Raw genomic sequence first — 20616 nt, forward strand, 5'->3', positions numbered from 1 at the left:
AAATTGTTGTTAAATTTTTTTTTGCGCTTTTTCTTGTTACTACTCATTTTCTGGTTGCCGAATTTCAATTTCTTATTCTAAAAAATGGAAATATCCCTGTTTTTAGGTGTGTAGCTTTTTTTCCATTTGCTTTGGTTCGTTTTATTGAATAGACAGTAAATATAACTATTGCGCGTCAGTTGTGATGCAGAGCAGGCTTTGTCGGAATCGTAAAATCGAGTTCTCGATTTTTCCGATTTTCCGAATTTTTTTTCGGAAATTTTTTTCCGTCGGAAAATTTTCCGAAAAATATTCGGAAAATTTTTTCTCGAAATAATCATGCTGCGTTCAAAGTGAAGAGGAAATCTCTACTTTGTATAGTTGAAACGGGTGCAACAGTAACCCAAGCGCGGCGAGACCCGCAATCGGTGTCGATTTACGGGGTCTATTTAAGGTGAATTTTTTAAAAATTAATTTTTTTGAATGAAAACATACTTTAATCAGGGTTTTCATTACTTTTTCAACATTTTTTTCGGTTTATACTGTTCTTAATAGACTTCTTTTATTTTTCAGTGATTTTTTACCTTCTCTCACTGAAAACACTTGGTTTTTTTCAGACTTTAGGTCATCAAAAGTTTTTCTTAAAATTGTTGGTTTTGCAGTGAGTAAATTTTCAGACTTTAATACTTTTGTTACTTTTGTTACTTTTTCAATTAATACTTTTGTTACTTTTTGTTACTTGTGCTTGTTCATCTATTGTTTTTCATTTCATTTTTCTGTTTTTTGTTGTTTTTATTGTTTTTGTCAAATAAACTGGTAATTTTTGACTAATTGAAATTCGAGAAAATTCGAGAACTCGATTTTCCGAAAAAAAAGTCGAGAAAAAATTCGAGAACAAGATTTTCCGAATTTGTTTTTCCGAACAAGCCTGATGCAGAGTACGCAATTGTTGATTACCGGAGCCACTAGAAGCCTCCTGAAAATCCCGAAATTCAGGGAAAATTCAGAGAAAAGTTTTTTTTTTGAAAAATTAGCATTATTTATTGAAAAAAGGCAAAAACAGTATTTTTTTGGCATGAAAATTCTTATAGAACATTTAGTAAAGCAGATAAAAACAGAAAGATTAGGCCTAGCCTAATATTAGGGAATTTCATCAATGGTAAAATTATTATCTTGTCAAATCGAGCAATCTCTTGTAAAGCTCCGCCCACAATTCCGGCTCGTACATCTTGGGATCTTCTGGAAAAACCGAGCGAAGCTCAGTGACAGTGCTCATGTCGGAAATGCACATGCTCTGAAAATCAATAAAAATTTGACTGAAAATTCTGTCAAAAAATCTTACGGAAAGCTTGTTCAATTTATGTTTCAACGCGATTTCGAATTTCATCTTCAACGATCGATCGGACGTTTTGATGAGAAATTTGAGACAATTGGTTCGCGCGGTCTTCGATTCGAACATACCCGCCAAATTCAAAATTTCCTCTACTGTATCGTCATTCAGAGCTTCGATTTCTCCGTATAACACTTCTAGAAACTTTTGAAGATCGTATGCATCAACATCCTTTAGTTCGATTTCAGCTTTTTCAGAATTTTCAGGTTCTTCCGACTTTACAGAAAACATTGTCTTGAAATATGTCGAATGCAAGGATAGATACATTTTATTGACGTAAAACTTCTGATTTTCAGCCACCAAGACGACATCTGAAAACTCTTTTGCCGCGTCATCATCGAAATTTCTGAGAATCGGACGAACGATTCCAATAGTTCCTATAATGAGAACTTGCACTTCAATCTCGAATTTTCCATCAATCATGTATTCTTCCTTTGCGTTTTCATACAAAAATCGCAGAGAGCAGCATCCCGGAAGCGAATCATTCTCAAGTACATAGTTTTCGGTTTTTTCAAACAATTTTCCGTCCTTTTTCGGGATTTTCCATTTAATCTCACTATTAATTCGCCATGTCTTTTTTCCACAGAATCTTAGGCATTCCAGGAAAACTTTGAACATTGATCTTTCTCGCGAAATTCGAATTCTCCTGAAACATATGTTTTTTCCAAAAATTCTCCGTTTAAATTCTCTTACCATGGCGCTCCAAAGTGCTTCTTTGTTTCCCCACAAAAGGAGGTTTTTTCGTTTGATTCTAACATTAAAAAATTGTCGAAGACGTGTTTCATTACGAAACTTTCCTGATCCACTGACATTTTTAGTTGTTTTGTTTTCTAAAAAATTAGGTTGAAAAGCATAAAATTCGATAAAGGAAAATATAGAGAAATGAGCAAACAATCTGGCAGTTCAATAATAAAAATAGTGGGCAATTCATTTAACAAAACAAAAAAAATTCAAATCTATTCCCGACTTTCGTATTCCATCGCTTTTTCAGGCATTTTCTTAGACAACAAACCCTGAAAATTGTGTCGAAAAAAAGCGAAAAAATGAGCTTTTTTGATGGCAAATCGCAGTGTTTGCGTAATGCACACGATCTGACGGCAGTTCTCACAGTTTCAGAAAACCGTAATCTTCTAGAAATTCATCGAGAATTTCATTTTACAATAAGCAAGACTTTCTCGAACGTTCTACTACTTATAAAATTGAAATTGAATTTTTAGGATTTTTCAGGAAAATAATTATTTAAATTTTCATTGTTTTTTAGGCAAAATGACTGACACCGACACCGAACAATTCCGCTCGGAATTGCTCGAAAAGATTCAGAGCCTTGAAGCGAAACAAAACGAAAATGTAGACAAAATTTTGGAAAAACTGGAGTCGTTGGAGAAAACTACGGATGTTAATAACAATTCCATTGAATTGAAGAAGTCGGAAAACGTAATTTTTTTGGAAATTTTGAAAATTCATTTTTTCCCAGTTTTCAGAACTCCGGAAAAGGATTCATGCTGACTCATGTCTTCAAGAATATCCCAGAAATCGAAGAAAATAAAGATTACAATTCTGACACCGAGGAATATTTCAATGTTCCATGGAAATTCAGCATCACCAAACAAGACAAAAGAATCGGATTTCTTCTTTTTTGCGAAAAATCGAAAAGCACTGAAAATTGGCTTATCGATACAGAGTACGAGCTGAAATTCAGAATTCCATCTGGAAGAAGTGTTGAAATTCGAAAATTCGAGCGTCGCTTCGAAAATTCTGTTGACGGAGGCTGGGGAAGTAAGGAGTGTATGGAATGGGATCAGCTAGAGAAAGAATTCATTCATGATGGTTCTCTGATTGTTGAAGTTTCTGTGAAAATCAAGAAGATGGATGGAACCTATCAGAAGACCTCGAAACGAAGCTTCAGTGAACCTAAATTTTCGGATGCTGTGTTGATTTCTGGAGATCAAAAGTTCTATGTTCCGAAATTGGTAAGCCATTATTTTTCTACTTGGCGTCCAAAATTCCCCGTATAATTTCCAGTTCCTCGCTTCCCAGTCGACCTATTTCGATGCTCTGTTCCACGGGCAGTTCCAAGAATCCAAAATGGCTGAAATCACTCTCACTGATATCGATTCAGATGATTTTCAGAACTTTCTGGAGCTTCTTCACGGAGAACCAGCTATTGATGAGGATACGGTTGAAGGAATTCTTTTGTTGGCTGATATGTATGATTCGAAAACTGCCATCGAGCGCTGTGAAGATTTTTTGTTGAATTTCTCGAAAAAGACGATGAAGAAGAAGTTGGAAATGTCGCAAAGATACAATTTGAACAAGTTGAAAAAGCATTGCCTGGACAGTTTGAAGACTGTGAAGGATATTGAATCGGTCCTGTTCTCGGATATCCTGCAAATGGATCCAGCGATCGTCGCCGCCCTTTTCAGTAAATGCATTTTCTTCTACAATAAAGAAAAAGAAGAACAGCAAAAGCAACAAGTAGCCTGAGTTACCCAGGTTATTGTCATAAATAATTGATTCAATTAGTTACCCTAAACATCTCAATTAATCTCACTTGTTACAACTTTTGTTATCAATAAAATTCATGTTGTTGTTCATTAAAAGAGGCGAGACAGCAAAAATTTCGGGGGACGAAATCGCGCCGCGCTTATGTAGACCATCGGTCGTCAGGCGCCTTCGCGCCCCCGTAGCTCAGCCGGTAGCGGCGCTGTACCCCTGAGCTGCCTGTAATGAGTTAAATGCGTGTGAATTTTAATAAAATTTATAAGGATAATCACGTATTTTCCAAGAAAAACTGAGTTTCTCAAATCAAAAAACTACAAAAAAAAAACATTACTCTCGTCCGAAATCAATGCACTTTGCGGCCGAAAATTTACTCAAAATCGCATCGTCGGTCGCACAGCGAAAAAACAAATTGATGCATGCGCCTTTAAATACCGTACCTCGGACGTTTTTTTATTTTGGACCCTATTTGGCTGTTTTTCTCTATTTTATAAGAAAAATCAATTAAAGATTTATAAGAATTACACAAATTTAGACAGAAACAAGCGAAAAAATGAGAGAAGTTTGAGAAAATTCGATAAATGTTGTGGTACTGTATTAAAGGCGCGTGCAATAATTTGAAAAATACAGTAAGGTTCTCTCTGTGGGAGCTAAGCTCCGCCCACCTTTGTTTTCTCGGCCGCAACGTGCATTGATTTCGGACAAGAGTAATATTTTCCTCACTTAACTATTCGCGCGGGGGTCAACGGGGAGCCGCGGGGGGTGAGCCCCCCGGGTGGGTGCGGGCGGGTGAATCGCCCCCCAAATGGAAACCCTAATTGGCGCAGCTTGTGATTTCGGAGCACTTCCATTTTTGAGTGGCGATTGAAATAACTGTTGATATCATTTTGGATTGAGTGGCCAACAATAGAAAGTATGTCCGCTTCAGTTCTTCTCGTTCCAAAGATCTCCATAAAGACCCTGAAAATGGTAACATTCATTTGGCATGTTTCTAGAACAATTACCTCCGGTGTTTGTATCCTCTGTGTGAACGCCATCATATTCAAAAAATTTTCGTATTGTCAGAATAAAAAAAAGTGAGACTCGGTGTTTGCGTACTTTGATTCCCGCCTCCCCCCACCGACGCTCCGCCCATCGCTTTGCAAGTGCGGCGTGGTGTTTTGGCGCCACTTGGGAGATCATCGGATTTAATGAGATTTTCATAGAAAGTAATCCAGATCAGCTTACAATCTCATTTTCATCAAAATTTCTAAATTCGGTTTAGATAACGACATTAAACATGAAAAAATACATTTTGTGGGCGGACCCATGTCAATAAACAATGGACTCGTTTCCGAGAAATTTAGGACCAGAAAATTTATTTCAAAAACTGTAAAAATACGGGCAAACTACGAAAAAACGACGAAAACAAAAATAAATAAATTTGAACTAGCCGAATCTAGCTAGTTTCTAATTAGGTCCGCTCATTCGCGCATTAGAAAAAAACAAATCTATCTAGATTCGCAAATATCGACTGGCCGTACCGAATCTAACTAGATCCATATTATATGTGATTATTTTGTAATTTTGCTACTACAATCTATTTAGATATGGCATTCCTAGTTAGATGTGCAAATCACCTAATTAGCCGTGGTTTTTCTAATGAGAGCTAATTAGACGTGAAACGATTTCCCTGAGCAAGCAGTTCTTCCCGGAAAACCTGAAGATATGGATTCGTCGATTTTGGCCGAACTTCTCGAAAAATCGATTTCTTCTCATAATTCTTAATTTCATCTTGAAATTTTTTGTTAACACTCATTTTGAAACATTGTTGAAGCATTTTTTCTTTACTTACTGTAATTTTGTTCCTTAAATAGGTGATCTACTGGAACATCTGATAAATAATTGTTAACAGAACGTCATTCAAAATATTATATTTAATACTTTACACATAAATAAATATGCCCATTTTCTGTCATTTTTCGCAAAATTGGAAAAAAAAAATAAGCCGAATTTTTTCTTCTATAAATGATATAATCGGGGTCAGAAAGCCTGCCTGCATTCAAATCTTATCTTTGAAAAAAAACCACATTTTTGTATTTTCAACAATAACTGAAAAAAGATATCAAAATTAACAAAAAATGACAACAAGAAATTGGGTAAAACGACTGGGGATAAAACTTGGATTATGGTAATTTTTCAGTCCTTTTCTGTTTTTTCTGAACTTTCTGAGTGAGACCCCGCCCTTTTGCAGCCTTCCGCATGCTTTTTCGCAAAAATGCTGCACGCTCCCGTTTCTCCCGTTTCGTTTCCTCCCGTTTCGTTTTCCTCCGACCGAGAAATCCTTGTACGGTCTCGGCGTATTCAATTTCTAGCCAATTTTGAAGTTAATCTGTTGATTTGTTGTTCTGATTATTTTTTTTCTGTATTTTCATGAATAATTTTTTTTAGAAAAAAACATCGAAAATATTATCGCTGTCTGAAAAAATGAAGGTTGAGATGCAGAGAAAAAAGTCTGCGTCTTCACCTAATATGTGCTATTTAGGTATCGCTACCGTATTCAGGCTGCAAAAAATACTCTCTAATTTTCATTTTTTTCAGACAGCGATAATACTGTAAGGTTCCGCTTTCAAAAAACAAGTTTATTTTCGAACAATATAAAAATCTTAAAAAAAAACAAAAAAAAATTCAAATTTAAAAAACTGCTTAAATCGAATGATTACTGTAGAAATGCGACATAAAATCGTACTTATTTCCGCTCTCTTGACCACAAAATGCACATTCGAAGGGGTGGAATTGAGAATGAGTCGTTTTATGGATCAGGTACATTTTGACATCGTTGAAATCGATTTCACACTGGGGACACTTCTGGAATAAAATTGAAAAAATTTTGGGAATTTTCAATAGAGCGCATTTACCGTTTCAAGGTCAATAGGAGAATCTGGAATTTCTAATTTGATGTCTTCGAGTGATGGCTTTTGTTCTGGAATTTCTTGCTCTGCAATCTCGGTGCCAGAAACCTTTAAAAAATCGATAATTAACTCAATAACTCAAATTTCCTCTTACATTTTTATGTTCTATGAGAAAATGACAAATCATCAAATACGATTTTTCGTACTTCAAATGACACATTTTGCATTTCGATGAGATTCTATACGACATTCCGTGTAGCTCGTCCAAATGATTCTTCAGCTCAATAAAATTATCGAATTTCTGATCACAAAACTCTACAGGGCACACGAATTCTGTTGGTTTGGGTTCGATTCTCGGACGAACAATAGTGGTTCCCTGGAAAAAATCAATATTTTTACATTGAAAACTTTTTGAATTTGTTCACACTTGAAAACAATCTTTAAAAAAGTGATTAACCATTCCGAACGCATTTTCGAATTTTTCATCACACAATTTGCATTGAAACGGCGATACTTCGTGGTGTTGATCCAGATGAATTTCTACATTTTTCAGACCTTCGAACTTCAAACAACAGTCTTTTATGGGGCATTCCACTTCCTTTTGGTGCTCAAAATGGGACCATAGATGAGCTCTCGCCTGAAAATACGCTCTATCGATTATCTGAGCAAGTGTGCTCTATCGAAATTACTCTAGCCCGATTTCGATAAGACTTGTGACAATAGCGACACTTGAAAAAAGCTCTCAAAATATTATGAAACTTTTTGTGGCGATGCAGATTTTTCTGAAAATCGATAATAGATTGGAGTCATAGCACTAAAAAAATTCTCACTGTCGATTTGAATGATTTAGGACAGTATTGACATTCGTAGATGCGTTCGAAACCCGCTGGATTTCCAGAGCCGCTGTTAAGGAGGAGATCGTCTTGGTGATCGCTCATTCTGTGGGATTTTCTGGGAAAAAGCATTTTTGAACGTAAAAAAACAGAAATTGGGTTTATGTTCAAAACTACAGTACCTTAAAGGAACATACAAAAATTTTGTCGCCTGATTATTACCAAACTCTTGTGAATCACAGAAAACAAACGGCGAGAGTTTGTTTTTCAGATTTTCCTATTAAAAAATAGCGAATATTCGGTATTTTTTCGACCTTTTTCCTCAGATTTTCGCTAAAATTTCGGCTGACAGCCTGAAAGTGAAGAAAACATTTCAAAATCTACAGTACCTTCAAGGAGTATGCGCAAAATTGTGGTTTTGGTTCTTACCAGGAATAAACTACAGTACCTTAGCGGCGAGGAAATTGTTTCTTGTCTCCGGTGTTTTGCTCAATTTTTCTCAGTTTTCTTCGAATTTTCGCTATTTTTTCGAGATTTTTTCGGTATCTTCGTAGAAAAATGAAAAATGAATTAATTTTTCCGGATGTTTCCGCTAATTTATGCTTCGATTTTTCGTTTTTTATACAAAAAACTTGTTTTTGGCGAAATTTGAATTTTACAGATAAAGCCGAAACAGCTCGAAATATGATAACTGAAGTGATCTCTTACAAAAGTGGTCAGAAGGTAGTGAATACTACAGCGACCGAGTTGGAAACAGTCGAAAAGGATGGCATCAAACAGTGAGTAAAATAACATAGTTTCGATAAAATTCTATTCATGATCTTCTAGCACTTGGAACGGATGGGTCGATACTTTCAATCATAGCGCAAATTTCACCTGGAAGATTGATTGGGAAGCATTGAAAAGCCAAGGAGCCGTTCGACTTGATGGACATTTGATCGTCAATTCTGTTAATGGTTATTGGAATCCACATAGAGTTGATATCAATTTGACGGACACAAATCAATCAGTCTTTACAATTGTCGGATCCCGTTACACGGCCTATAGTATCACTTTTGAATACAATCTAACTGCTCACTTCGTCCCTAGACCCAAAAGGATTTCTTATGATGACATGTTCGCGGCTTCCGATAAGACCGATGTGATTCTTATTGTTGAGGGAAAGAAGCTGAATGTTAACAGAACGGTAAATCTCCGTTTCTTCTAGAATATTCTTAAATTCCATATTTTCCAGTTCCTCTCCTTCCACTCCGACTATTTCACGACTCTTTTCTCGGCGAACTTCAAAGAAGGGCAAATGAAAGAAATCGAAATCAAAGAAGTTTCCTATGAAGATTTCGGACTTCTTCTCTCTAGTATCTATCCAAATCCACAGTTTCCGAATGGTAGACATTTATCGATTTTTTACGGCAAAAATCTCAATAACATTTCAGATAGTACTGTCGAGAAGCTTCTCGAGATGTCTAGCCGTTTCCAAGTGCAATCGGTTATCGGAATCGTGGAATATCATCTTCTCTACATTTCAAGAATCGGATATGAGAAAATGATGTGGTTGGCCGATGAGTACGTAATGCCAACACTTCTAGAAAAGTGTATCAGCCAGATGAATTCACTGGAAAAGGCTAAAAAATTGGAAAAATCTCCGGAATTCGAGAAATTGTCGGTTAATACCAGATCGCTGCTTTTCGGACGTCTTTTGAAAGCTCTCTGAATTTTTCTGCACTTTCTTTCATTTTTAAATAAAATTGTTGATCTAATTTTTATGGTTTGCTAAAGGAGGCCAGACACGAAAGTCTACGGGGTTTTCTCGGGGCGAGATCATGTATTCTGACGGAAAATCGTGCGATTGCGACCAATGCGCGCTACTTGATGAGCATTTATTTTTTTTAGAATACACTAGATTTCTTTACTGTTTACTTTTTCCCGACTTTTTCGCGTTATTCGTCCATTCTAGGATGTCGCCGCATGAAAACAGAAAAGAAAACGAAAACTCACATACGGGAGTCGAACCCGCGATGCACGACTGATAGACAAGCACGCTCACCTTCACACTACACAGCGCTTGTCGGCTTCTACCTCTAAAACGATTATGAAACGAGGAGTGGGCGCCGCTTGGAAGAACGGTCGCGTTCTCGCTTGTACAGTAACAAGGAGTTATGGTTTTGTGTCCATTGTTATTTTCTGACTGTACTGTGGCATATATAAAAAAAAATAGATTTTTGAAAAAACTTTAAATTTGTTAAACTAAAAACTAATTTTTGTCAATTTTTTTACAAATTCTCCGAAAATCCGAAACTATCGAATGTTCATTCCGATCATTTCTGTTTTCAGAGCGCTACAATCTACTCGACTTTGGATAGTATTTCAACTCAAAGAAACTAAAATAATGATATTTATAGAAGTAGAGCAAGATCTGCAATAAAAAGACTATGAGAAATGATAAAACTTTCAGAACACATGCTTCTAGATTAAAAATGACAACAAAAACATAATGTGCTACATGAAATTAAGAATTATGAAAAGAAATCGCCATTTCGAGAAGTTCGGCCAAAATCGACGAATCCATATCTTGAGGTTTTCTGGGACGAACCGCTTCGATATCTTCAATCGTTTCTATTTTTGACATGCAGGATTCCTGAATTTTTTTAATTGAAAAAAAAATTAATTGCTTTTTTTAAAAATTACTTTCAAAGCCTTCATCCACTTATTCAAAAAAAAATTGCTTCTTCGCCGCTGGACCCCGATGCGCCTTTAAACTGTACTTTTGGCATGGCTGTCAGACTACAGTAATAGAAATCTGCATTTCATTTAATCTTGCGTCAAAATTTCTAGTTTTTTTTTTTTTTTAATTTCTACGTTCAAACATCAAATTCACGATTAGTTTCTTTTTTCGAAAAAAAAAGAAAACTTTTATTAATATTATCATCGTTATTATGCTCAGAAAGATTGACATTAGAACAATTGTAAAACACAAAAAAGTACGAAATTTATCGATTTTTCGAATTCTCGAATCTCTTCCACCACTCATCATCATTCTCCTTATCATTCTCCTCATCTGAATCGATTTCCACAATGAACCTCTTCTGCTTCTTTCTCGGTGGCTCTTCTGAATTTTTTCGAGAAAATTCGAAAATCGGCTGATTCTCCTTGTCTTCATTGCTCATTTCCTTCAAAATCTCCGTATAAAAATTGCTATGCGTCGCTAGAATTCGAAGATTTGGCTCCACTCGTTCTTTGATGTTTTTATAGATTTTTTGAGTTTTCAGCAGGTCGTTTTGCTTATTTTTCGCCAATTCGTAGAAATTCGACGCGTCGATTTGACGATTTCCGGTGAGAAGCAGCGAGAAGAAGCCGTGCTTGGACATGAGGAAATCTGGAAATTCTGGAATTTTGAAATTATAATATTGTCTATTCAAATAAAACGTGGGCGCGCCGCAGGTTGCAAAGTGACACGCCTTTTTTTGGAACGCGTTCCCTTTTCCCTCTTCTCACGCGTTTCATAAAGGGGCGTGTCACTTTTCAATCTGATCAATTTTCTGGGGATTTGGAAATTTCCAGGTTACTGCAGCCTTTTTAAGGTAAATATGTCATGTTTATACTCATTTTGAAGCTCTGAACAAGCTAAAGACGATTTTAAGGTCAATAATATGAAAACTGGAATGTGACATTCAGAAAGTAGTTTTTGAAATTCAAAAAAATCTGTTGTAAAGTAAATTATTATCAGTTTTCTCTTTTCTCTTTTTTTTTCTCACTTCTCCCCAAAAAACACTATTTTCTCAGAAAAGGACAGATGTTCGTTGATGTAAACAAAGCAAGCGAAATAGTATACACTTCAGAGAGAGTACCAGAGAAACAGACAATGTCGATGGCTCCTCTCCCCCACCATTTTCCTTTGTTTTATACCCATTTCCTCGCTTTTTTCTCATTTCTGTCCAACAAAGAAAATGACCCTCACCTCCCATGATTTTGCTATTCATTATCTGGAAATTGTGATAAAACGACTGGTAGAAGATCAAGGATTCAATTTTATCTCTCCTGGAGCAATCAAAAAATTAGCTGGAATTTTAAGGGGGATATTAGAAAAATATGGAGAAACTACAAGGATATTCATGGAACATGGCGAGTTTGGGAAGAGCGCGGACATTCGGACACACAGACATTTTTTTCAGCGGGAAGAACGAAACCAATTGTTGAGGATGCGGTTGCTGTTCTGAAATTGAAAAAAGTGGATATTCGAGAAGTTAGAGATTATGCAAAACTTGCGACACCAGAAATGGTTGGGATGGTGAGTCGAATTATTAGAATCTCTGGAAATCTGAACTTTTGAATCTTTGGAAATATTAATTTTCAATATTTGGCAGTCTGAATATCAAAATATCAAAATCTCTAAATATCAGAACTATAAAATATCGAAATCTAGCAGAATCATAGTTCTAAAATTTCAAAATTCTTTAAAAATTATAAATGTAAAATTAAAAAAAAAAGAGACCCAGGACCGAGGACCCAGGGATCTTTATATTCTAATGATAAAAACTCTAAAAATTAGAATTTCAAAATATCAAAACTTCTAAAAATAAGATAATTCAACTTGAAATTTTTTTTCAGAAATATTCGGCTCGTTTCGATGGATCAATTGTGGCACCCGGCGATGATAAACCTTTTGAAAACTGAGAAAAAATACCAATTCTAAAAAAGATTTTATTCAAAGACGAAAGAAGCAAACCACTGATTATTTGTTATCATTTTTATTCAAATAAATATTTCTGGTGCGTAAGTATGAAAGTATTCCAATACTCACTCTTCTCCGAGTGCCTCCCGATTCGGATTCCAGAGCTTTATTTGGTTTTTCAAGAAATTGGCTGGTTTGGAAGAATGTTTCCATGGCAGTTGTGAATTGATTCTGTTTTTTTCATGCGGCATTGTCGACCGAACCATTCCTTAATCTGAAAGATTATAATAATGAAAATTGAAAATTCAACGATATAAAGCTCACTTTTAGAATCGACCAGTGAATTTTTCCTTTTAATTCGACATTTTGGTAATCGGAAAACGATGGATCTTTAACTAAAATCTCCATAAGAATTGGTTCGGCGTTTTCGTAAGAGAGTGGAGAGTCCACGATCCCATTTTGATACAGGGATGTCTAGTATGGAAAATGAGAGAGAGGGTTCTATTGTCGAATTTAAAAAGTGACACCTGAGAATTTGAAAACGTTTTCTTTTTTTGATCTACGAAAAAGTGCGGCAAAAACGTAATATTTCAGAATTTCGGCTTGTTCGAGATACTTTCGTGTTTAATTTTAGTTTTTTGCTGAAAAATAGATTCTAGGGATGCTAGCGATCATTTTTATATCAAGAAATCAAAATTTTGTTCAGAAAATCCCACTAAATTCACATAAATAAATTTGTTATCTACAGTATCCGTTTTCGCTCCCCCTCGTAAATCGACACGAGTGCCGTCTCCGAGATTTTCAGGTGTCACTTTTTTTAATCCGACAATAGACAGTAAAGAGAGAGTGTGGTGGAGAAAAGAGAGTGCTAGAGAACCTGTTAGCCAGAAGGGTGACTATTCTAAGCCGGAGACGCAGACACTGTTACCCCACTTTTTATCCTCCATAAGACAAGTATATGTCAGGACAAGGATAAATGCGCATTCCGTAAACCCTCTAACCGATGCGGCCTCTAACTTATAACTTTGAGCCGATATATGATGATTCCCGTAATAGATAATAAAACACTGTCAACTGATAAATTGTTTATCATAATGACAGCAATATTTCATCAGTTAAAACATTTTTGACATCTTGATCAGGAAACAAGATAATTGAGCTCAAACTTGAGGGCCCTTCTATTACAGGTTTACGGTAACTACTAAAACTAGAAGATCTCGCTTTGAAACGGATGTCTTTTTGGTTTTTGCTTTCTGGGTTTTTTTTCGAGAAATCCCAAGTTCTATAAAAAATCCAAGGTTCTGAAATCATGAAGTTCTGAATATCGGAAGTCGGAAAAGTTGAAGACTATGAAGAATTATAACACTTTTATGTTTTTTTCTCTTCATATTTATTAAAATCCAAAAAAAATTACACAAGAAAAGATTTAATTCAATACATAGAAAGTGTAGATATGTTTCTGGAAAAGAGATTTTAAAAAAGATGGAACGCAGAACATGAACAACGAAAGATCGGTAATGTATCGGAAAGGGGAAGAAAATGAGGAAAGGAGGAGAAGAGATCGCTAAATTTATGTAACAAGCTTTTTATTGAAATCTTTTAGCTTCTTAATTTCTTGGCAAATAATCAAGAATTGATCCCAATTGATAATAGGATTCAATTTTTCTTCAAAGAATTTCTTTTGGTCTGGTTGGAACCTGGAAAAGCCGGTCCGGACCTTCTCTACCAGTCTTTTGGTCGTTGCTGGTTTAAACAGTTGACAGAAGAACTCCATTATTTGTAACTTCTGAAAAGAAGATGTTTTTGTGATAAAATTGAAAGTTGATAGCTTTAACGAACTTACCGACCATCGTAGATTATCCGTGGAGCAATTAAATGGCAGTGTCAGATTCTCCAAGTCCAACCTGCTCTTGTTCTCGGACATCTCCGTTTTCCTGGCGAATCCTATCTCCGGGAATCCAATAATATCGCGAATATCAGGTTGGATATCCTCCATTGTCGCTTGAATTCTTACAATTGACACGGGCCCAACAGCATCGACATCCTGCGAGGCACCCAGATCAATAACGTCGAATACCACCAGTTCATTTTCCTCATTTTCATCCACAACCTCTTCTTTCACTGGGTTTTCCAGACGTTCAACATTTTTAATGTCAGGGTCAGGATATTCTACTTTGACGTTCACAGGAGCGATCAGGTCAGCTACTGTTTCATCGATTTGTTCAAGAAGTTCTTGGTTGAACAGAGCCTCTTGTGGATTATTGAATCCAATTTCCTCATTTTCAAATTCCACCGCAACGGCTTCTTGGCTGACAGCTGGTTCGACGTCATGTTCTTCATCAATGTGATAGTTCAGTTCCGGTTCAATCTGATATTCTTCATGAGCATCCTGTCTATCTACTGACCCTTCCTCTTGTTCTACGTCTACGACAGGTTCTTGGTGGGCAGCCAGTTGGGCCTCTTGTTCTGTCACTTGCTGTTCAGGGACTTGTTGGTCTACCTCCGGACCCTCCACACGTCCATGATGTTCTTCGACGACTGCAGCCTCTTGATTATCGAATTCAATGTCATCATTTTCAAATTCCAGTTCCCCCGCTTCTCGGTTGACAATAGGTTCTTGGCCCATTTGATTGTTTGGTTCACTTTGATCCACCGGTTCTTCTTCCAGCTCCTCATCAGTATCCTCTTCTGCACCTCTTTTTTCCCCGTGGTCTTCATCTTCTTGGTGAGCATCTAGTTGGAAGCTATGCTCTGAATCCATCTGATAGTCCAAATCCTGCTCAATGTGATCCTCTTCATGAGCATCCTGTTCATCTTCGTATTCCTCCTCTTCCGGTTCCATCTGGACGCCTTCCTTCTCCTTCCGAAGTTTAGCTTGCACACTCTGTCGGTCCATCAAATAATCTGATAGCTGAAAAAAAGCTTTGATATTGATTATCCAATTCTTTCCACTTACATTATAGCCGGAAACATTCTCTTTTTGTTCGATACAACGAACTGCATCGAAGCAGATGGGTCTGTCGTACTTTTTGTAAATCCTCTCAAAATTGGCCATGTCATTAGGCAAGAACGAAGTTTCTTTTGTCAAGTATGCTTCCAGAGTATTTTTCCTTTTGTTTTTAAGCCAAGCTAATATCTGTAAAATAATAATTTCAGCATGTGAAAATATTTGAATGCTTACCTTGTTCCAAGAGGCTCCAGTTTCCACTTCCAAAGCTTCACTTCGAGTTCCAAAATATTGCTGTTTTTGGAAAGCTTTTTCCATGACGTCATTGAAGTGATCAAGTTTCTCTTGCTGATTTGACTTGCGTTGTCGAACGAACCAACTCTCGATCTGTAGGTTTCAATAAATAAAAATTAAATCTCAACGATGCGAAGCTTACTCTTCGGTACGTCCACTGAATCTGATTTTTGAGTTCAACGTTCTTGTAATCATGGACCAGTGGATTTTTCCTAAAAATATCCATGAGAATTGGCTGAGCTTCTTCTTCGGGGAGTGGAGAATCGCCAATCGAAATCCTATTGTGCTTACTTTGGGCCCGGGTGCTTACTTTTGGCCCATTGCTTATCCTATTTTGCTTTCTTCGTTCGTTAAAGAATTTACTAATCTGAAAATTATTGCCTTTCTTTTCGAATCGAAACGAATGTCTTACTCTATGGTACCCCCAGTGAAGTTCATTTTTCAATTCAATATTTTTATAGTCCTTGAATAACGGGTTCTTCTTAAACATTTCCATGAGGATTGGTACAGCTTCCTCTTCAGGGAGTGGAACATGGTCAGCAATCCCATTTTCTTTTCTGCATTTGACGAAGAATTTTGATATCTGAAAAATGTTTCATTTGCTTTCAGAATCGAAATAAATTTCTTACTTTTGCGACCGACCAGCCTGTCTTTTCTCTCAATTCGAAATTTTTGTAATCCCGGAATTGCGGATTTTTTCGAAAGACCTCGAGTAAAATCGGTTCGGCTTCTTCAAGTGGAAGTTTCAGTGGACGTGGAAGTTTCGCATTTGTTTTGGATCTGCGATTCATGAAGTAGTTTCTGACCTGAAAAAGGATGTATCTCTGATTATGTGCATATAGAGTGAACAAACTTACTCGATCTTTCTCCAATTGAAGCTCTGAAGCCAAAGAGGCAATAGTTGCTTTGTCTGGCCTAGGGTTAACCGCAAAAACATCATCCAACTTCGAGGTTTGTTCCTCTGTCAGTTGACGATACTAAAAAACAATTCGAAAAGTTTACATGTTAATAGAAGATAAGTTGATACCTTTAATAATGTTGGATTTTTCCGCCTATTTCTCTCAAACCAGCTTCTTATCTGAAAAAAGTTAATTTCTAGTAAAGGTTAAACATATGTAGTTCTAATTTCAATTGACATTATTGTCAAAATCTGAAAATAAACATTGTATCGTGTTGAATGGATAACACAGCCTACTCTTTAAAACATATCACATTATTCGGGCGTCCCCGTCAACTTCTGGTCGGAGGTTGGTCAGATTCCAGATAATACCGCTTCTGGAGCAGACCAAATTCCGACACACGTATGACAAGGTTTCGACCTATTAATATTTCAATATACAACTTCTGTCCAAAATCTGACCGTAGCCCGCTACAACCGTGTTTCGGCAATTTACGACCAGAACCTGGCCAACCTATTTTCAGAAACCGGAACCTCCAACTTCTGATAAGAAGTTACAAGCCGACAGTCGAGTATAACCAGTACAAGGTGCTCTGAGCACTTGAACCTACTATAAATTCCTTACCTGCTGTCTGGTTAGATCCGCCTTTTCCGCCAACTCTTCTCGCTGCTCCTTCGTTGGGTAATGGTTTTCCTGGAGCGTTGCCAAGAGCAACCGATACTGTTCTTCCGTGAAAATGTTCTTTCTTTTCCGTTTTTGTTTTGAGCCAGTCTCCTGAATCGGTACTTCCGATCGCTCATCTTCTGTTTCGTCCTCGACATCCTAAAATATTTATTTGAACTTAATTCATTTTAATAAAAATAGTAGGCTGGCCAAAACGGCGTTTTCTGGCGCCACACGCCGCTTTTAATTTTTGCACTGGCCGCCTCGCCAGTTTTCAAAGCGGCGTGAATCGCCAGCAAAATTTTTCACAGGCATTAAACGCCGGGTTTTTAAAAGATGTACTTTTCAATAGAAAATACGATTGAAAAAAAAACAACAGATGATCGACCCGAAACAGTCAAATGGAATGAAATTGATATTTTTTGTCCTTCGAAATATTTTATTACTTCTGGAATTCTGTTTGAAATTCTAAAAATCTGATGTCTGAAGCTTTTGAAAAATGTTTTCCGAAATTTCAGAATTTCCGAATTTCAAAATGTCTATGGTTTGTGTGATTTTGAAAATTTATCGATTTCATGAAACTACACTTTCCTGAAAATTTCCAAACTTCGAATTTTCAGGATTCAAGAATTTTTGAGTTTCCTGGAACTTCAGTATTTCCATCGTTTTTCAAAAACTATTGATGAAGTTTCTGTACTGTCATGCTTTACATTTTTGACCGATCAAAAATGTTTTGATTCCTAAATTTTTGAAATTTAAATGTCAAGATCACTAAACTTCGGAGTTTTTTGAAACCTGCATTCTGAAGTCCCGAAAATCGAAGTTTACAACTTTAAATTCTAAAATCCTAAACAAATACTTTTGAAGTAAACCTCGATCCAGACATAATCACGATAACTATTAATGGAAGAATAATGGTAACTTCTCAAATACCAAATTCGTTCCAACATTTTATAATTCCCATTCTTTCCCTCAATTATCTGATTTCTTGTGAAACATATGACAAAACTGTCAACTGCCAAAATGTTTCTATTGACATTTGGAGCATTTTATCAGTTGACCGTTTTCTGCTATCTTTCATAAGAACTGAGATAATCAAGATTGAAGTTACATTGAGGGGATATTAGTGAATCAAAAAGTAAATTCTATTCTCGAAAAGAAATCGGCGTTTGACGCCGGTTTAAATTTTAAACAGGCAAATATTGCCTGCTTAAAAATTTCGCTGGTTTTTAATGTAAATCACGTGAAATTGAAAGGCCCATAGCTCTGGCACTGGCGGCCAGCAACAACCCTAAAAAATAGAATACCGAGAATTCAGAGTCCGATTCCATTTCTGAAGATGACGAGGATGAAGAAAGAGGATCTTTAGTGCGTCTTGCCACCTAAAAACTCATTTTTGAAAAACAGAACATTTTCCAGAGAAACTGTACAGGAATATCTTCTTCCGAGTCCGATTCTGACGAATCGATGATTCTCCTTCTTTTTGGATTGGTTGCTTCTTGGACAGCCTTGCGGGGTCTTCCTCTTCCACGGGATGTCTGTAAAATAAGGATAATGAGCCTTCAAGACCCCTTGGGAAATAAAAAACTCACAGAGGCATGGTCTTGAGAAGAAAGAACTTGCTTCTTGGTGTAAACCATCTTGTTTAGGTGCTGAAAATTAATCTGAAAATTAAAATGAATTGAGTGAAAAAAGAAGTCGAGCTTATTAGGTTGAAATAAAGGAAAATTCAAAAAAAAAAACAGCGAAACCAATAATTTCTGACATGTATGTAAAAAAAATATACCTTTACACATTCATAGCGTTATTTTGAGCCAAGATAGAAACTTTTGAGAACTTAAAAATATTTGAAGCTTTTTAAAGGTGGGGGGACATGAAAAAATAATGTTCTCGAAATTTCGTTTAAATATGCCCCTCGAGGAGTTGAACTTGTTGGGGCGATGTTTGAGGGTGCGGCGCCGCTACCGACTGAGCCACGCGGGCAAAGAGAAAGCGCACGCCCGTTTGCATACATAAAGGCGAGGGCGACAGCTGTACGCAGAGTGACATTAAGCGTTGTACACCGTCACGGTAGAATGCATACTCTGGCCCCAAAAATCCCCCGTAAAATCTCCTGTCTCCCCACCTTTAAAACATTTCAGAAATGAATAAATAAACTTATTTCACAGATTAGAAAAATGTCCGGAACTTTATGAGAATTATTTTAGAGACTTTTTAGATGCGAAATGTTTCCATTGGCCATAGTTTCTTAGATGTGTGGTTTTGAACTTAAAAAATTGAAACGACGGGAAGAGAGATGCGAGACCCTAGCTGTCAGCATTTCTATCTCAAGAACCAAAGAACCCTATCGAAACCATTTTCTACTTTCCGAAATTAAAAAAAAACATTTGAAATTGGGTAATTTTTTGCTAATACGTAGGAAAAGAAAGTTTAAAAAAAAGGTAATTTGAAGGACTGTGGGGGAAGAAAGACGGTGGAGGACCAGTGCTGTTTGTGGGTGAGAATGACGACATTGGACGTGAAGACGGGAGATATTAGAGGAAAATTTTTCAGGAATCCTCTGCGCAACCGCACTGGCAAGATGACAGAGTTTTTTTGAGGTCTGGAAACCTAGTCTCCCGCGATTTCGGTCTTGATTTTATTCAATAAAACCTCATTTTTTATAGTTTTCTAATATTTTCTGCAAAAAAACCGAAGAAAAACTATGAAAAATAAAGTTTTGATGAAGAAAATCAAGCGAAAAACTGTTTTAAAATTCAAATACCACCGCCGGCGTCCCCGGCCGAAGTCGCGGGGGACTAGGTTTCCAGGGGAAGACGCGAAGACGCAGACGAACAGCGGCCCGCATGCGGCCGATGTCTACCACGCAGATGTGCAACATGTTCTCCCTCATCGCTGTACCTTCTCAAAGAGACGGACTAGCGTTGGAAACCTGCGGAAAATTACATCAGTCTGAATGTAATACGCTGGTTGTGCCTATGGGGCTTGTCAATACCACGCAAAGTGACCTACAAACAAAGTGATTCACAGACAAAGAAACTATTGAAACCTAATTTATCGTATGAAAAACATAGGAAACCACAATGTATGCAAAAAAAGGAACAGAAAGTGCATGAAAAACTATTAAACTACCGTGTCCCCCTTCAGTAGAACCCCACCCAAAACGTCAAGTTTTTGATTCCATTCATCTCATTTCCTGTAATAGATATCAAAAAGTGGTCAACTGACAAAATGTTTATCATAACTTAAAAAATATTTTATCAGCTGACCACTTTTTGATATCTTTTACTGAAATTGAGATAAACGAGTTCAAAGTTGATGGTTCACTATTAGAGGAAACAGGGTGACATAATTTGCTGGTTCTTGAATACTCTATGGCTAGTTATATCTCCCTTCAGTAGAACTATTGCATGTAATACGGTAACATGGTTTTGACTGTTATCATCCAGAGGAACAGTTGACAAAAAATAAAAAAAAAAACGATTGGGATGTTTCTGACAATTCCAGACAGATCTACAAGGCATTTGAGTTTTCATGAAAACTCGGAAATTT

At 36.7% G+C, this 20616-nt stretch overlaps 6 protein-coding genes across 6 annotated transcripts; 2 read left to right on the forward strand and 4 right to left on the reverse strand.

Moving 5' to 3' along the window:
- Positions 1-1147: 1147 nt before the first annotated feature.
- On the reverse strand, positions 1148-2181 carry CBG19519 (the record flags this gene model as incomplete). The annotated part of the gene is made up of 3 exons (XM_002646790.1): positions 1148-1273; positions 1322-2015; positions 2063-2181. The coding sequence occupies 3 exons, from the start codon at positions 2179-2181 to the stop codon at positions 1148-1150; spliced, it is 939 nt and encodes a 312-aa protein (XP_002646836.1).
- A 454-nt stretch (positions 2182-2635) lies between these two features.
- CBG19518 lies at positions 2636-3853 on the forward strand (the record flags this gene model as incomplete). Its single annotated transcript, XM_045242846.1, has 3 exons — positions 2636-2803; positions 2851-3339; positions 3695-3853. 3 exons carry the CDS (start codon positions 2636-2638, stop codon positions 3851-3853), a joined length of 816 nt encoding a protein of 271 aa, XP_045096797.1.
- Positions 3854-6553: 2700 nt separating this feature from the next.
- On the reverse strand, positions 6554-7697 carry CBG19517 (the record flags this gene model as incomplete). The annotated part of the gene is made up of 4 exons (XM_045242847.1): positions 6554-6715; positions 6766-6867; positions 6914-7135; positions 7590-7697. 4 exons carry the CDS (start codon positions 7695-7697, stop codon positions 6554-6556), a joined length of 594 nt encoding a protein of 197 aa, XP_045096796.1.
- Positions 7698-8276: 579 nt separating this feature from the next.
- On the forward strand, positions 8277-9303 carry Cbr-btb-20 (the record flags this gene model as incomplete). The annotated part of the gene is made up of 4 exons (XM_002646787.1): positions 8277-8371; positions 8421-8778; positions 8827-8977; positions 9026-9303. 4 exons carry the CDS (start codon positions 8277-8279, stop codon positions 9301-9303), a joined length of 882 nt encoding a protein of 293 aa, XP_002646833.1.
- A 1276-nt stretch (positions 9304-10579) lies between these two features.
- On the reverse strand, positions 10580-11518 carry CBG26169 (the record flags this gene model as incomplete). Its single annotated transcript, XM_045242848.1, has 2 exons — positions 10580-10965; positions 11422-11518. 2 exons carry the CDS (start codon positions 11516-11518, stop codon positions 10580-10582), a joined length of 483 nt encoding a protein of 160 aa, XP_045100244.1.
- Positions 11519-12439: 921 nt separating this feature from the next.
- Positions 12440-18704, reverse strand: CBG19514 (the record flags this gene model as incomplete). Its single annotated transcript, XM_002646786.1, has 12 exons — positions 12440-12535; positions 14105-15172; positions 15218-15397; positions 15443-15595; positions 15645-15869; positions 15915-16085; positions 16132-16308; positions 16360-16479; positions 16530-16580; positions 17026-17223; positions 18495-18602; positions 18657-18704. 12 exons carry the CDS (start codon positions 18702-18704, stop codon positions 12440-12442), a joined length of 2595 nt encoding a protein of 864 aa, XP_002646832.1.
- Between the last annotated feature and the right edge of the window lie 1912 nt (positions 18705-20616).

Source organism: Caenorhabditis briggsae (assembly GCF_000004555.2).
Source record: "Caenorhabditis briggsae complete genome, chrII, whole genome shotgun sequence".
Lineage (NCBI taxonomy): Eukaryota > Metazoa > Nematoda > Chromadorea > Rhabditida > Rhabditidae > Caenorhabditis > Caenorhabditis briggsae.